This window comes from Piliocolobus tephrosceles, chromosome X (assembly GCF_002776525.5).
Source record: "Piliocolobus tephrosceles isolate RC106 chromosome X, ASM277652v3, whole genome shotgun sequence".
NCBI classification, from domain to species: Eukaryota; Metazoa; Chordata; class Mammalia; order Primates; family Cercopithecidae; genus Piliocolobus; species Piliocolobus tephrosceles.
Window position 1 is genome coordinate 10,864,819 of NC_045455.1, and position 14,124 is coordinate 10,878,942.

Sequence of the window (14,124 nt, forward strand, 5' to 3'; positions counted from 1 at the left end):
CAGCTTGGAACTCCTGCTGCCCTACCTCAAGCGATTCTCCCATCTCAGCTTCTCAAGTAGCTGGGACCGTAGGCGCGCACCACTATGCTAGGCGAATTATTTTTGCGGAAATGAGGTCTCCCTGTGTTGCCCAGGCTGTGAGGTGACGATTTTCTACGCACTTTTTTAGTATCGGTTTCTCACCTTTGCGCCGCCAGTTGTGAAGACACACGTGAAGAGACAACCGAAAGGTGGATGCCTTCTTGGTTTTGTACTATTTATTTGTATGCTAGCACGGAGTAACCAAAGAGGAATAAAATGTAAAGCCTGTGAAAATGTTGGGGTCCCAACATTACTGAGCAAAAGGGAAAAGTCCAGCTGGGAACTGCTCAGTGCAAAACCTGCCTCCCATTCTAGTCAGAAATCCCTCTGCTAACAGATAGATGCCTATTCTGATTACCTCCTTTGGAAAGGCTTATCAGAAACTCGTATGCAACCATTTGTGTGTCATCTACCTGTGACCTGGAAGCCCTTCCTGCTTCCGAGTTGTCCCCACCTTTCTGGAAGGAACCAGTGTACTTACGTATATTGATTGATGTCTCCTGCCTCCCTAAAATGTATAAAACCAAGCTGTGCCCCAACCACCCTGGGCACATGTCCTCTGGACTTCCTGAGGCTGTGTCACAGGTGTACTTCCTTAACGTTGGCAAAATAAACTTTCTAAATTAATTGAGACCTGTCTCAAATGTTGGGGGTTCACAAGCCTTAATCCTTGACATATAGTTTAGTTTTCTTCAGCATCTAAAATTTATAATGCCACGGCTTGTAGATCAGAAATAACTAGAAATCAGTCAACAGAGTAACCCCAGGAAAGGCCACAGTTCTGGAACCCTCAGGCCAAGATTCAAATCCCCCCATCGTGCCTCCCTATGATGTTACTAAAGTCACAATTTTCCAGAATATGTGTCCCCATCAGCAGTCGGCATAAAAGCAACCTTGCAGACTTCAGGTAAGGATTCAAGGTGTTACATGCAATGCACTTAGCACTAGTAACTACTCAATAAATGACAGTATTAGCATCCATATTTGTTCAAATTTGAACTAAATTTAAACTCAGTGAAAAGGCTGATTTAAGGGAGTGGGCAATTTTTTTAAGACTTCTTTATAACAGAAGTATATGGGAAATTGATTATTTATTTATTTATTTATTTATTTTAATTTTTTTGACAGGGTCTCACTCTGTCGCCCAGGATGGAGTGCAGTAGTGCGATCTCAGCTTACTACAACTTCCACCTCTCTGGCTCAAGTGATGCTCCTGCCTCAGCCTCCCAAGTAGTTGAGATTACAGGCCCCCACCACCACGCCCTGATTTTTTTTTTTTTTTTTTTTAAGACAGGATCTTGCTTTGTTGCCCAAACTGGTCTCAAACTCCTGGTCTCAAACAATCCTCCTGCCTCAGTCTCCCGAAGTACTGGAGTTACAGACATGAGCCACCATGCTCTGTGGAGAAATCCGTTTTTAACAAAACCATTTCTATGCCCAACAAGATGGTTCACAGTGGCCATGTTTGGTTGACCTAGTCACAACTAATTTTCTACAGGAATAATCCTGACGAAGTGTTTTTTGCATTTCCTCCATATGTAAAGTAATCCCCAGAAACCGTTCCCAGTTGTTATTTTACTGAGAGTAATATAATTGCCTATTCAGTATTTGCCTCTTCCCCATGGTAGACTGTAAACTTAGTGAAATGAAGAACGATTTTGTTGACTGTTACATCCCCCACTCCTGGCACTTAGCAGTTCTGTAAATATTGCCTAAATGACCTCTTAAGCCTCTAGTCTAAAGCTCTCCAGTGCACCTTGCAGTCTGTTGAAAGAATCTGCTTGGAGGTTAGGCTGATAATTCATTCAGATCTCATCTGAGACATACGTTGCATTGTGTTATGGTCTGAATTGCGTTCTCCAAAATTCATTTGTTGAAGCCTGAGTACCTCAGAATGTGACTATCTGAACACATGGCGTTTAAAAATGATTAAATTGAAATGAGGCCATTAGGATAGGCCCTAAATCCAATCTGACTGGTGTCGTTGTAGGAAGAGGAAATTGGTCCACATGGAGAGACTCCAGGGATGACAGGCACAGAGGAAAGGCCATGTGAGGACACAGTGAGAAGGCAGCCCTCTCCAGGTGAAGGAGACAGGCCTCAGAAGAAACCAAACCTGCCTGGTCCTGGACTTCTAGTTTCCAGAACGGTGAGAAAATAAAGTTCTGTTGTTTAAGCCATCCTGTCTGTAGTGTTTTGTTATGGTAGCCCTGAGAAACTAAGACACTGTGATCCTAGGCAAGTTTCTTCACCAATGAAAGCCTCAGTTTCTGCCAGTAAAATGGGAATGCCGCCAACATCTTGTTGTTGTTGTTGAGCTATTTAAGAATGGACCTGATAATGGTGTATGATTTAGTTGAGTGAATCGCTGGTACAGGAGGGGTGGGAGTGTTATGGGTAAAGCTGAGATGCAGAATGTGATAGATCCTAGAGGAGCTGCCTGAGCCCCTCCAGTCTGGGAGAAGACAAGTTGGGAAGTATTGTAGCTGTTGCACCAACTTGGCCTAATGATGGCACACAATTCTTTAACAATAATAGTAGGAGGGAAAGGAACTGCGCAGAATTTGATCTAAATAAACTTTTATTTTGTTCTGCCCATGAGTTGGGTAAAAACAAATAGCCAACATAGGTATTTGAGTATTGTAAGTACTTTTAAAACCAAAGCAAAGGCTGGGCACAGTGGCTCATGCCTGTAATCCCAGCACTTTGTGAGGCCGAGGCAGGCGGATTACTTGAGGCCGGGAGCTCAAGACCAGCCTGGCCAACATGGTGAAACCTGGTCTCTACTAAAAATACAAAAATTAGCCAGGCGTGGTGGTGCTGCCTGTAATCCCAGCTATTCAGGAGGCTGAGGCAGGAGAACCACCTGAACCCGGGAGGCAGAGGCTGCAGAGAGCACCACTGCACTCCAGCCTTGGCGACAAAGTGAGACTCCATCTCAAAAAAATAAAGCAACATTCTTGAATATGAAATATTCTTTTGAAGAAACAGCAACTAAGGGGTGCATATTAGATTTAAAAGGAATTAGCTCCTTAAGATGCTGTCTAAAGGGCTCTCTCTAAAGACTCTGAATAGTAAAATTCACATCTTTTGGAATGATAATAGCAAACTCTTAAAGAGCACTTCCTATCCACAAAGCACTGTTCTAAACACTACAGGTATTAGCTTATTCTTCAAAATCATTTATAAAGCAGATACTATTACCCCCACTTTACTAATGAGGAAATAGGCACAGAAAAATAATTAACCTTAACTTGCCTATATCACTACAGGTGATATAGCTTGTAAGTGCAGAGCCAGTATTTGAATGTTCATTTTATCTATGGGGATTCCTCAGAGCTGACCAATAAATCAAATATGATGGGAATTTTACTAATCTTCTAAGACAAATATGCAGTAACTCTTGCTTACAGCTTCTGCGGGAAAAATAATCTCACTAAACTCAAACCTCATTGTGCTCCTAATAACTGGAAAGCCAAACTTAGAACACATCAAGACTTTTATAAAAACTGATTATGGTCAATAGTTTGAATAACTCATCCTCTTTTTCTAGGTGTCACCCTATCCTTTAATTTCTTATTTTATTTTGCATTTTTCTCCTTTCCTCTTGGTTCTTCCTACCTACCTCTTCTCTGAAATATTCAGTTGAACTGTATGAAATTGCTGATATTCAACCATTTTTGATCTACAAAGATGACAACTTCATTTGGTTCAAACTAATACAAGAATCAAATTGTCTATTTCCTATTAAATTAGAAATCTAAAATTATAGTCATAAAGCATATTGTTTCATTAATAATAAAAGACTCAAGATGGTTTCTTATGATGTACCAGGAGCAGAATTGACAAATTATCATGTACTTCAAAGACATAATGGTACTTTCTACCTAAAACAAAGGTTTAAAAACATTCACACAATTAAAAGTAGAAAACAAAACTTTATTTGATGAAAACTTTTTAAAAGTTCCAGTATGAAGTAACAAAATCAACAACCTACAAATCTCTTTCAGTTCTTTGCATTTCAAGCAAAATATTCTCTTCAGAAAAATGACCATTTCATAATATATATCCCCTTCTGTAGGCTAGGCATGTATGAGTGAACAAATGGATATAAAATTCAAGAAAAAATGAAAATATTTTAAAAATAAAAATCTGAACCTTTTCCTTGAGGTGTATTGCGATATGGTTACCAACATATTCAGCACCTTGTAATCACCAAGTTACTGATTTGAGTCCTGGAACAAGACCCTAAAATTAAAGAACAAGAGATCCTAGTCATTTGTGAGTCACAGATTGGCAGCAGAAGAAAAACTGACAGCAGCTAGAGGAGCTCAAATACATGAAATTCACACTTCTGAAATATTTAATACTCACTTCAAACAGCTAATTGTCTATACGATTTTTAAAAAAGGAAACAGCTCAGAGTCTGGAATATGGGTAGTTGTCCTCTGAGTGACTTGGGCATTTCTTACGCATCTTCAGTACTGTTATCAACATATGACTCCACATTGAGAGAGCAATCAAATATCAGGAGATCTCATGTCACAGATAACCCTGGGTACCAATTGTTCTTTTACTTTATCCCTAAGGCAAACGGCATCTAGACTTACAAAAGTCTTTCAAGACCTAAGGTTCTTGTCAATATGTGATTATTACAAACCACATCAAGAAAGTCAAAAAATCGGAATCAATGCACTAAGTCATCCATTTGCACCAAAAGAAAGGATCAGTTTCTTGAGTCTTTTCTCTTTTGCCTCTTAGTCAGAATCCTAAGAACATAACCAGGAAACTCATGAGGCAAGCAAGATCCTGTTATAAATCAAAGAACTACTAGACGCATGAAATAATTTTAAGCGTGTGTCAACCATGAGTGAAAACTAGAAATTGATGGCCCCAATTTCTTTAAGGGTAGATGGTACTTTACATCTTGGTCTTGAGAGTAAAACTATCTGTAACAAATATCTAGAGATTCGAGTCATTAAAAAAGTCACTTCATGCTTAAGTATTTCAAATCTTGATGCTATTAAGTGAATTTGTGTTTGACTTATTTAGACAACAGTTGTAATTTTACTGAATTTTGTGAAATTTTCTGTCCAGATTATTTATATACTTGAAAGGACAATAATCTGTGCTTATCTGCTTATATATCTGAAATCACCCATCATAATCATGTACAAGCTTAGTATCTGGAGAACTACAAGGTTACTTTTTATACCACAAGATCTGCTCCTATTTAATGTAGGCTTACTAAAATCTTCTACTGTCTTTATACAGTCCTCTATATAGCAGTTTCATATATAATGCCAGCTGTTCAGTACCAAGCACAGTCAGTCATTCCCATCGTAATCACTGTAACCCTGGTAACCACTGTTCCTTCTCTCATGGATACTAGACATCTTTTTCCATGCCGACTCCTGATGGAAACTAGCACTGAAAGAGCGGCCCAGACGCCCATGCTGCTTCTTGGAAATATTGTCTTCACTCTCAGATTTGGAAATTCCCTGGGCATGCGTTGGAGGTTGTGATTCTTGTCTAATGGTTCCAAATGGAAAGTTCCAAAGGCCAAATCTTTGCCAGTTAAGTCTCTGGAATGCTATGATGCAATGCAAATTTCCTCCAACCTGAGAAGAAAAAAAAATTGGGTGAAGAAAATAAAGGGAAATTAATTGTACTAATTTGTCCCTATGAACTCCCTTGTTTCTTTTTTACTTCACCTGCCTCAAAATGGTACTTTCCTTCCAGGCATCATCAGAGCACCTTATCCTGCACCTTTTCTGACAGCTGCCTTTACAAAATATAACAATGCCCACCAGAGCCAAAACACCTTCCTCCCCGTGCCTCTCTACTACTTGCTCTCAACACATACTAGAGAACTTCCCCATCTGCCTAATTCAAACACCAAGATCATTCCTCTTCCTCTCTCTCCTCTTCTTCATATAGTTTTATGAGTAAGATTGTATCAATGGGATATCATTTCCTGAGAGTCTCCCTCAAAGCCTTGTTTCTACACATGACTGCCACAAGGCCACAGTTAATCTGGCCCAAGCTGGGCTAAGACTATGGAACTGAACCCAAGACAGCTCAGTCTCAGTCTAGACTGTTCATCTAAAAAAGATATGTAAGTTGAAAGATGATGATCATAAGAAGAAAGTAATCAGACAAAAGGAGAGCTAAGAACAATATATAGCCCCCAAAAGAGTGAAGCAGACTACCAATTACTTGGTCCTTGCTATCATTCCAATACCTGCTACCATCTACCATTCCTTTATGACTCGAGGTTATACCCCTTGCCCTAGGGTTTTAAAGACAGCCCTGTGTCCTTAAAATAATTTTCACTCCTCTAGAAAATATAGGTTTCTGTTCTTTACAACCTAAAGAGTGCTAAGTAAAACACTGCATTTTGGTCAGCTGGGAAATGCTTTCAAACACAATGGTGTTCTTCTTACCTTCTTTGTTTTTCTATACTGCAGTCCCCTCTCTAAGTGCCGGATATCCAGGTATTCTGGATTTTGAGTGTTTAGATCAGTAACAATATCTGCCCATCTATAGTTAAGAAGAAAGGATAAAGCACAATTTTCTTTAGGTCCAAAGTATCATTGCAATGGAATTTTTCATGAGCAAGTTGCTGCAATATTATCACAGCAATAACTGGCAGTAATTCTCTTATCTCAACATTGTTTCATCTACTAAATTGTAATAACTTCTAGTTTTATGACAATTCTGTTTATCCAACCATTGCCAAGGTTCTCAGTATACAATTGGTTACTCTTCCTACAGAATAAATAAATACCAACATATTAGATGACATCCTGCAGGCTAAAGCAGCAACATGCTATATTTCCTTTTCAATTACAGTCAAGTCCACTTTTAAAATAATGTGAAGTTAATATGTCTCTATTAGCAGACAACACAATTGTGCAGAAAATCCAAGGGAATTACAAAACAACTACTAGAACTAATAGGATTTGGTAAAGATGTAAGATGCAAGGTCTACATAGGTAAATCAATTGTAATTTTGTATTCAACCAGCAAATAATGAGGAAAAAAACTTTTTTAAAAATCAATTTACAATAGCATCAAAAAGTGTAACGCACTGAGGAAAAACTTTTTATTGCAATATCTTTTGTTTTACTTCAATTGTTTTGGCAGTACAGCTGGGTTTTGGTTACACGAATAAGCTCTTTGGTAGAGATTTCTGAGATTTTAGTGCACCCATCACCCAGGCAGTGTACACTGTATCCAATATGTAGTCTTTTATCCCTCAGCCCCCTCCCAGACTTCCCTCAGGAGTTCCCAAAGTCCATTATATCATTCTTATGCCTTTGCATCCTCAGAGCTTAGCTCCCACTTAAAGTGAGAACATATGATATTTGGTTTTTCATTCCTGAGTTATTCCACTTAGAATTAATTGCCTCCAGCTCCATCCAAGTTGTTGCAAAAGACATCATTTCATTCCTTTTTATGGCTGAGTAGTATTCCGTGGTATATACATACCACATTTTCTTTATCCACTCATTGGTTGATGGGCACTTAGGTTGATTCTCCATCTTTGCAGTTGAGAATTGTGTCACTATAAACATGTGTGCCTGTGTCTTTTTCATATGACTTATTTTCCTTTGGGTAGATACTCAGTAGTGGGATTGCTGGATCAAATGGTAGAGCTACTTTTAGTTCTTTAAGGAATCTCCATACTGTTTGCAATAATGATTGTACTAATTTACATTCCCACCAGCAGTGTAAAAGAACACATTGAGAAAAAATGTTTAACAAAAGACATAAAACTCCATACTGAAAAATAAAAAAAAAGAGTTGAAATTAAAGTTCTAAGTAAGTAAAGATATAGTCCATGTTGTTACAATGTCAATTCTCCTAAAACTAAACTATTAATTCTTTCGTTATTTATGAGACAGGGTCTCACCTTGTCACTTAGGGAGGAGTGCAGTGGTGCAATCTCAGCTCACTGCAGCCTCGACCTCCCCGGCTCAGTTCATCCTCCCGCCTCAGCCTCCCGAGTAGCCGAGACTACAGGCACATGCCACCATGCCTGGCTAATTTTTGTAGTTTTAGTAGAGATGGGGTTTCGCCATATTGCCAAGGCTGGTCTCGAAATCCTGAGCTGAAGTGATCCTCCCACCTAAGTATTGGGATTACAGGCGTGAGCCACCGCACCCAGCCAAAATTATGAATTCTATAGATTCTATCCTCATCAAAATCTTAACAGGCTTTTGAGCAAAAAGACAAATCCTAAAATTTTTATGGAAAAGCCAAGGTCCTAGAAGAGCCAAAACAATCTTTAAGAAAAAGAAAAATTCAGAAAATTCGTGCTATCTAATTTCAGGATTTAGTATAAACAATTGAGAGTTTGGCATCAGTAAAAGGACAGACAGGTTAGTAGGACAGAGTCCAGAAACAGCCCACACATAGTTTTAAGCAGAGGCACCAAAGAATTAAATAAGGAAAGGAAAATCTTTGTAAACAAATAGTGCTAGAATAACTGGATAAACACTGGGGGAAAAAATCAGAGTTGAGCTCTACCACATACCACACACAAAAGGTAATTAAGGCCAGGCATGGTGGCTCACATCTGTAATCCCAGCCCTTTGGGAGGCCAAGGAGGCAGGATCACTTGAGTCCAGGAGTTTTAAACCAGCCTGGGCAACACAGCAAGACTCCATCTCTACAAAAAAATTTTTAAATTAGTAGGGCATGGGGGCACACATCTGTGGTCTCAGCTACTCAGGAGGCTGAGGTGGGAGGATCACTTGAACCCAGGAGGTCGAGGCTTTAGTGAGCCATGATCATACCACTGTACTCTGGCCTGGGTGCTAGAGACCCTGTCTCAAAATAATAATAGAAATGGATCAGAAATCTAAACATAAAATCTATAAAGCTTCTAGAAAAAAACAGGAAAGCATCTTTGAGGTCATGGGGTAGGCAAAAATTTCTTATTAGGCACAAAACACATAAAAGAACAAAATTGATCAAATAAATTTAATTAAAATTAATTAGAATTAGAACTTCTGTTCATCAGAAGGTTTACAACCACTTTGGAGAATTTTCTCACAGTTTCTTAAATATACATCTATACTATGAATCAGCAATTCTAGTCCTAGGTATCTTCCAGGAGAACAAAACATATGTCCTCTAAAAGACTTGTACAACAAAAGTGACTTATCCATACAAAGGAAATGATTTGGCCATATAAAGGAATGAAGTTCTAATCCATGCTAAAACATGGATGACACTGAAAACACTATATTAAGTGAAAGAAGCCAGGTACGAAATGCTACATACGAAATGTCAAGAACAGGGAAATCCCAGCCGGGTGCAGTGGCTCACGCCTGTAATCTCAACACTTTGGGAGGCTGAGGCGAGGGGATCACTTGAGGTTAGTAGTTTGAGACCAGCCTGGCCAACATGGCAAAACCCCGTCTCTACAAAAAATACAAAAATTAGCTGGGCATGATAGCGGGCGCCTGTAATCCCAGCTACTCAGGAGGCTAAGGTAGGAGAATCTCTTGAACCTGGGAGGTGAAGGTTCGGTGAGCTGACATCACACCACTGCACTCCAACCTAAGCAACAAAAAGAGACTCTGTCTCAAAAAAAACCAACCAAACAAAAAAGAATAGGCAAATCCCTAGAGACAGAAAGTAGATCAGTGGTTGCCAAGGCTCAGGGAATGCAGAGTGACTGCCAAGGGGTATGGGATTTCTCTCTGGAGTGATGAAGATTTTCTGCAATCAGATAGTGGTGATTGGTGCACAACCCTGTAACTATAATAAAATCTATGGAATTGTACATGTTTTCCCTTTTCTTGAGGCAGGATCTCATTCTGTCACCCAGACGAGAGTGCAGTGATATGATCACAGCTTACTGCAGCCTCAATCTCCTAGGCTCAAGCAATCTTCTTGCCTCTTTTTTTTTTTTTTTGGTTGTGACATGGTCTCACTATGTTGCCCAGGTTGGTCTAGAACTCCTGGGCTCAAGCGATACTCCCACTTCAGTCTCCCAAAGTGCTGGGATTACAGGCATGAGCCAGCGCGCATGGTGGGTGCGGTGAACTTTATGGTATGTGAATTCTATTTCACTAAAATTTTTATATAATTTGTTTCAAGGCTTGTACATGAATGTTCCTAACAGCTTCGTTCACAAGAGACGAAACCTCAAAGCAATTCAAATGCCCATCAACAGGAAAATGGAAAACAAATTGCAGCATGCTTATGCAACAGAATACTACTCAGCAATAAAAAAAATAAACTCCTGATACACGTGACACAATGGAGGAATCTCAAATATGTTACTTAAGATATTGACGCAAAAATAATATTGTATGATTCTGTTTACATGGAATTCAAGAAGAGGCAAAGCAAATCTGTGGTGACAGAAATCAGAAGAGGGGCTTTCTATGGAAATTGATAGGAATAGAGAGTGAGGGTATTTTCTATGGCAATGAAAGTGTACCATATCCTATTTGGGTGGTGAGTATACAGGTGCATTCGTTCATCAAACTAATTATATACAACTAAGATCTGTGCATTTCACTGTCTCTAAATGTTACCCCAATTAAAGAAAATAAAGGGAAGTCAACATACTTTTTACAGTGAATGGCAGGATGTTTTCTACTTGATTCTCCAATTAAGATCCAATATTCAACTTCCTGTGGTGAGAGAGGTCCCCTGCTAAACATAAAATACATTTGCAGTAAGTTTAATAGTTACTCCCTTGAGTATATTGCTTCAACTATATATTAATAGAAGGCATACTAGAGTGTACTCAAACACGGCATTCATTCATCAAGAACAGACATTAGAGCTTAGGTGAGGGTAAATTTCTATAGGCCATTAAAGAGAACTCACAAATTAAATTTCAGCCTTAATCCTCTATTCAAAAATCTAGGGCTATAAAATGTTTTAATAGACCACTTCTAAAATTCTAGGAGGAAAAAAAAAATCCTGGAATGCTACCTGCATTTTTCCACTACTCTTCTCCTTTCACTATGAATTCAAGACATCTCAAAAGACATCCTAAAAATAAAACCCTAAAGCAATGGAGTCTCTAAACACACTGATTTCCTTATCCCATCCCTGGACATTCTAATTTGAATAGGTCTGGAGTACAGCCTGGGGATTTGTATAGTTTTTAAAAAAAATCTCACATGATTCTTAGGTAAAGACAGAAGTGAGGAACTCTCTTTTAAAGGGTATAAAGTCGGTTTAAAACCATGATTTATATTTGATAAATGTCTGAAATAAGGTGAAGATGCAGGATTAAATAATAAAAGAAATTCCACCTCCAGAAAGATGAATAAAGCATTTCAGCATTTGGAGAGAACAAGAGAGTTCCCTCTTGCTCCTCATTCACAAAACACAACTTCCAGCTTCCTGGTTCTCCCAGGTCATTCCAACCTGCCTCAGAATTCCTCTCTTCCCTAAACCTGAGGGGCCTTTGAGTGGGGCTCCAAGGTCACATGGCCTCCAACCCCAAATAACCCATTCTGGCTGGGTGTGGTGGCTCACGCCTATAATCCGAGCACTTTGGGAGACTGAGGTGGTCAGATCACTGGAGCCCAGGAGTTCAAGACCAGCCTGGGCAACATGGTGAAACCCTGAAACCCTGTCTCCAAAAGAAAATAGAAAAATTGGCCAGGTGTGGTGGTGTCTCAAAAAAAAAAAAAAAGAAAAAAAGAACCCATCCTGTTCCCATGACCAAGCCAATCCCTTTGCTCAAAGTATTCATGGCTTGTGTTTTCACCAATTCCCTTTTTTTTTTTTTTTACAGAAAGGGTCTCGCTGTGTTGCCCACGCTGGAGTACAGTGGCCTGATCTCAGCTCAAGTGATCCTCCCACCTCAGCCTCCCAAGTAGCTGGGACTGCAGGTGCGCACCAACAAACTCAGCTAATTTTTGTATTTTTTGTAGAGACAGGGTCTCACTATGTTGCCCAGGCTGGTCTTGAACTCCTGGGTGCAAGCAATCTGCCTGCCTCTGCCACCCACCAATTCTTAACAAGACACTTCTCCCTTGGATTTGAACCATCCTGGTATTATCTCAACCCATCATAAGGAAAAGTGGCTAAGCAGGAAAAAAAACCATTAAAACTCAGTCACCTTCTCTTTCTTAGGGATCATCTCTTCCAAAAAGATGGAAGTTTACAAGTAAAGTTATATAGTTAATAAAACAGAAACTCTGGATTAGGCAAAAAAGAAAGATAACCATGAAGGTCATGTAGTTTCTGACACTGGAAGTAAAAATTGGCTCAGAGCTTCCTTGCAATCAGGACAAAGGGGGAACCCAGATAAATTCCATGTTCTTCACTTTAAGAAAAGAAGATGCTTTTTAATTTACTCAGTTGTGACAATCTTCTTGACACTAGATTCTGCAATACATTGTACATGTGAGACACTGGATGAGGCACTAAGACATAGTCTGTAAAATCCTTTGCAACTGTTTTATAATAAATGTAAAAATTGCTTTTCAGGAAGAGTCTGGTGGCTCACACCTGTAATCCCAGCACTTTGGGAGGCCCAGGCAGGAGGACCACTTGAGGCCAGGAGTTTGAGACCAGCCTGCACAATACAGCAAGACCTTGCCTCTATAGAAAACACAAATTAATAAATTTAATGAGCTGGGCATGGTGGTGCATGCCTGTAGTCCCAGCTACTCAGGAGGCTGAGGCAGGAGGATCACTTGAGGCCAGGAGTTTGAGGCTACAGTGAGCTATGATTATACCACTGCACTGCAGCCTGATGACAGAGTGAGACTCTGTCTCTAAGGGAAAAACAAGTGACTTTTCAAATGACTTTTTCCTATAATGACTGAACAACAGTATCTAAATGGATATTTTCAACAGCACAATTAACTAAACACAATTCTGCAGAAGAATAAGTCATAATGCTTAAAGAATAGTCTAACTTGATGTCAGGAAAGCAGATCACCAAGCCTTCCAATTTCAGAGACTTCTAATATTTTTTAAATTTTTTTTTTTTTTTTAGACGGAGTCTCACTCTGTTGCCCAGGCTGGAGTGCACTGGCACGATCTCGGCTCACTGCAAGCTCTGCCTCCCGGGTTCATGCCATTCTCCTGCCTCAACCTCCTAAGTAGCTGGGACTACAGGCACCTGCCACCACGCCTGGCTAAATTTTTTTTGTATTTCTAGTAGAGACAGGGTTTCACTGTCTTAGCCAGGATGGTCTCGATCTCCTGACCTCATTATCCGCCCACCTCGGCCTCCCAAAGTGCTGGGATTACAGGCGACAGCCGCAGTGCCCGGCTATTTTTTAATATTTCTTAAAATGCACTTTCTAAAACATGTCAATGCTTACCTGAATGCTTTATTAGCTTTAATAGGGGTTGCTTCGAAGCCAATTGGACAAAAATAATGATTTTGGCAATGATAGATATAAGCCAGCGATTCATCTTTCAATCCACGGGTTAACTTCAACAGGGCCCCTGAAGCTATTAAAAACAAACAAACAAACAAACTGAAAGCCCATAAAGCAGTGTCCATGCTTTACACACAGGACTGGTTAAGGGCTTAAGGACAGAAAAGACATTACTTGGAACATACTGACACTGCTGGGGAAAAACAAGAGGCTATTGATAGGTACAAAAAATGTTAATAAATGTATTCTGTTTTACTCTTTAAACTGAAATTCAGATAAGCTCATTAGCAAACTAAAGAACTAAAATATGTCCTTGATTACCAAAACCTTTTAATAACACACATAGTTGTCTATGAAATTTAATGTGTCTAAAACCTAATACCTAGTGTATTCAGCAATGGTTTCAACTTTTCTGGTTGTACACAGCTATCACTTAAAATTCTGAACAAGCATGCCCAATATTAGCACATGCATTTGTAAAGTATATACATATACCACTGTACTAATATGTCTTTATAAAAGATATACAAAAAGTTGGAATTTAAAATTAGGTTAAAATATAGAGGTTCTAATATATATGCAGTACGCCCATCCCAACTTAAAAGACTACTGATGTATATGAATAAAAATAAACTCCAGGTAATAAACAAGTTCTAAAAAT

General features: G+C 39.3%; 1 protein-coding gene across 8 annotated transcripts in view; it reads right to left on the reverse strand.

The window, feature by feature from the left end:
• Positions 1–3,999: 3,999 nt before the first annotated feature.
• BIVM (basic, immunoglobulin-like variable motif containing) overlaps positions 4,000–14,124 on the reverse strand; it is a 35,796-nt gene continuing 25,671 nt past the window's right edge. For 7 of the 8 annotated variants that reach the window (XM_023217989.1, XM_023217982.1, XM_023217987.1 and 4 more), the window contains 4 exons: positions 13,404–13,536; positions 10,675–10,761; positions 6,528–6,624; positions 4,000–5,702 (listed from right to left, as the gene is read on the reverse strand). In XM_023217989.1, the coding sequence (XP_023073757.1) occupies positions 5,409–5,702; positions 6,528–6,624; positions 10,675–10,761; positions 13,404–13,536 (611 nt within the window). In that variant the 3' untranslated portion in view covers positions 4,000–5,408. The remainder of the gene's footprint in view (positions 5,703–6,527; positions 6,625–10,674; positions 10,762–13,403; positions 13,537–14,124) is intronic. The other variant, XM_023217988.1, reaches the window with a different exon arrangement.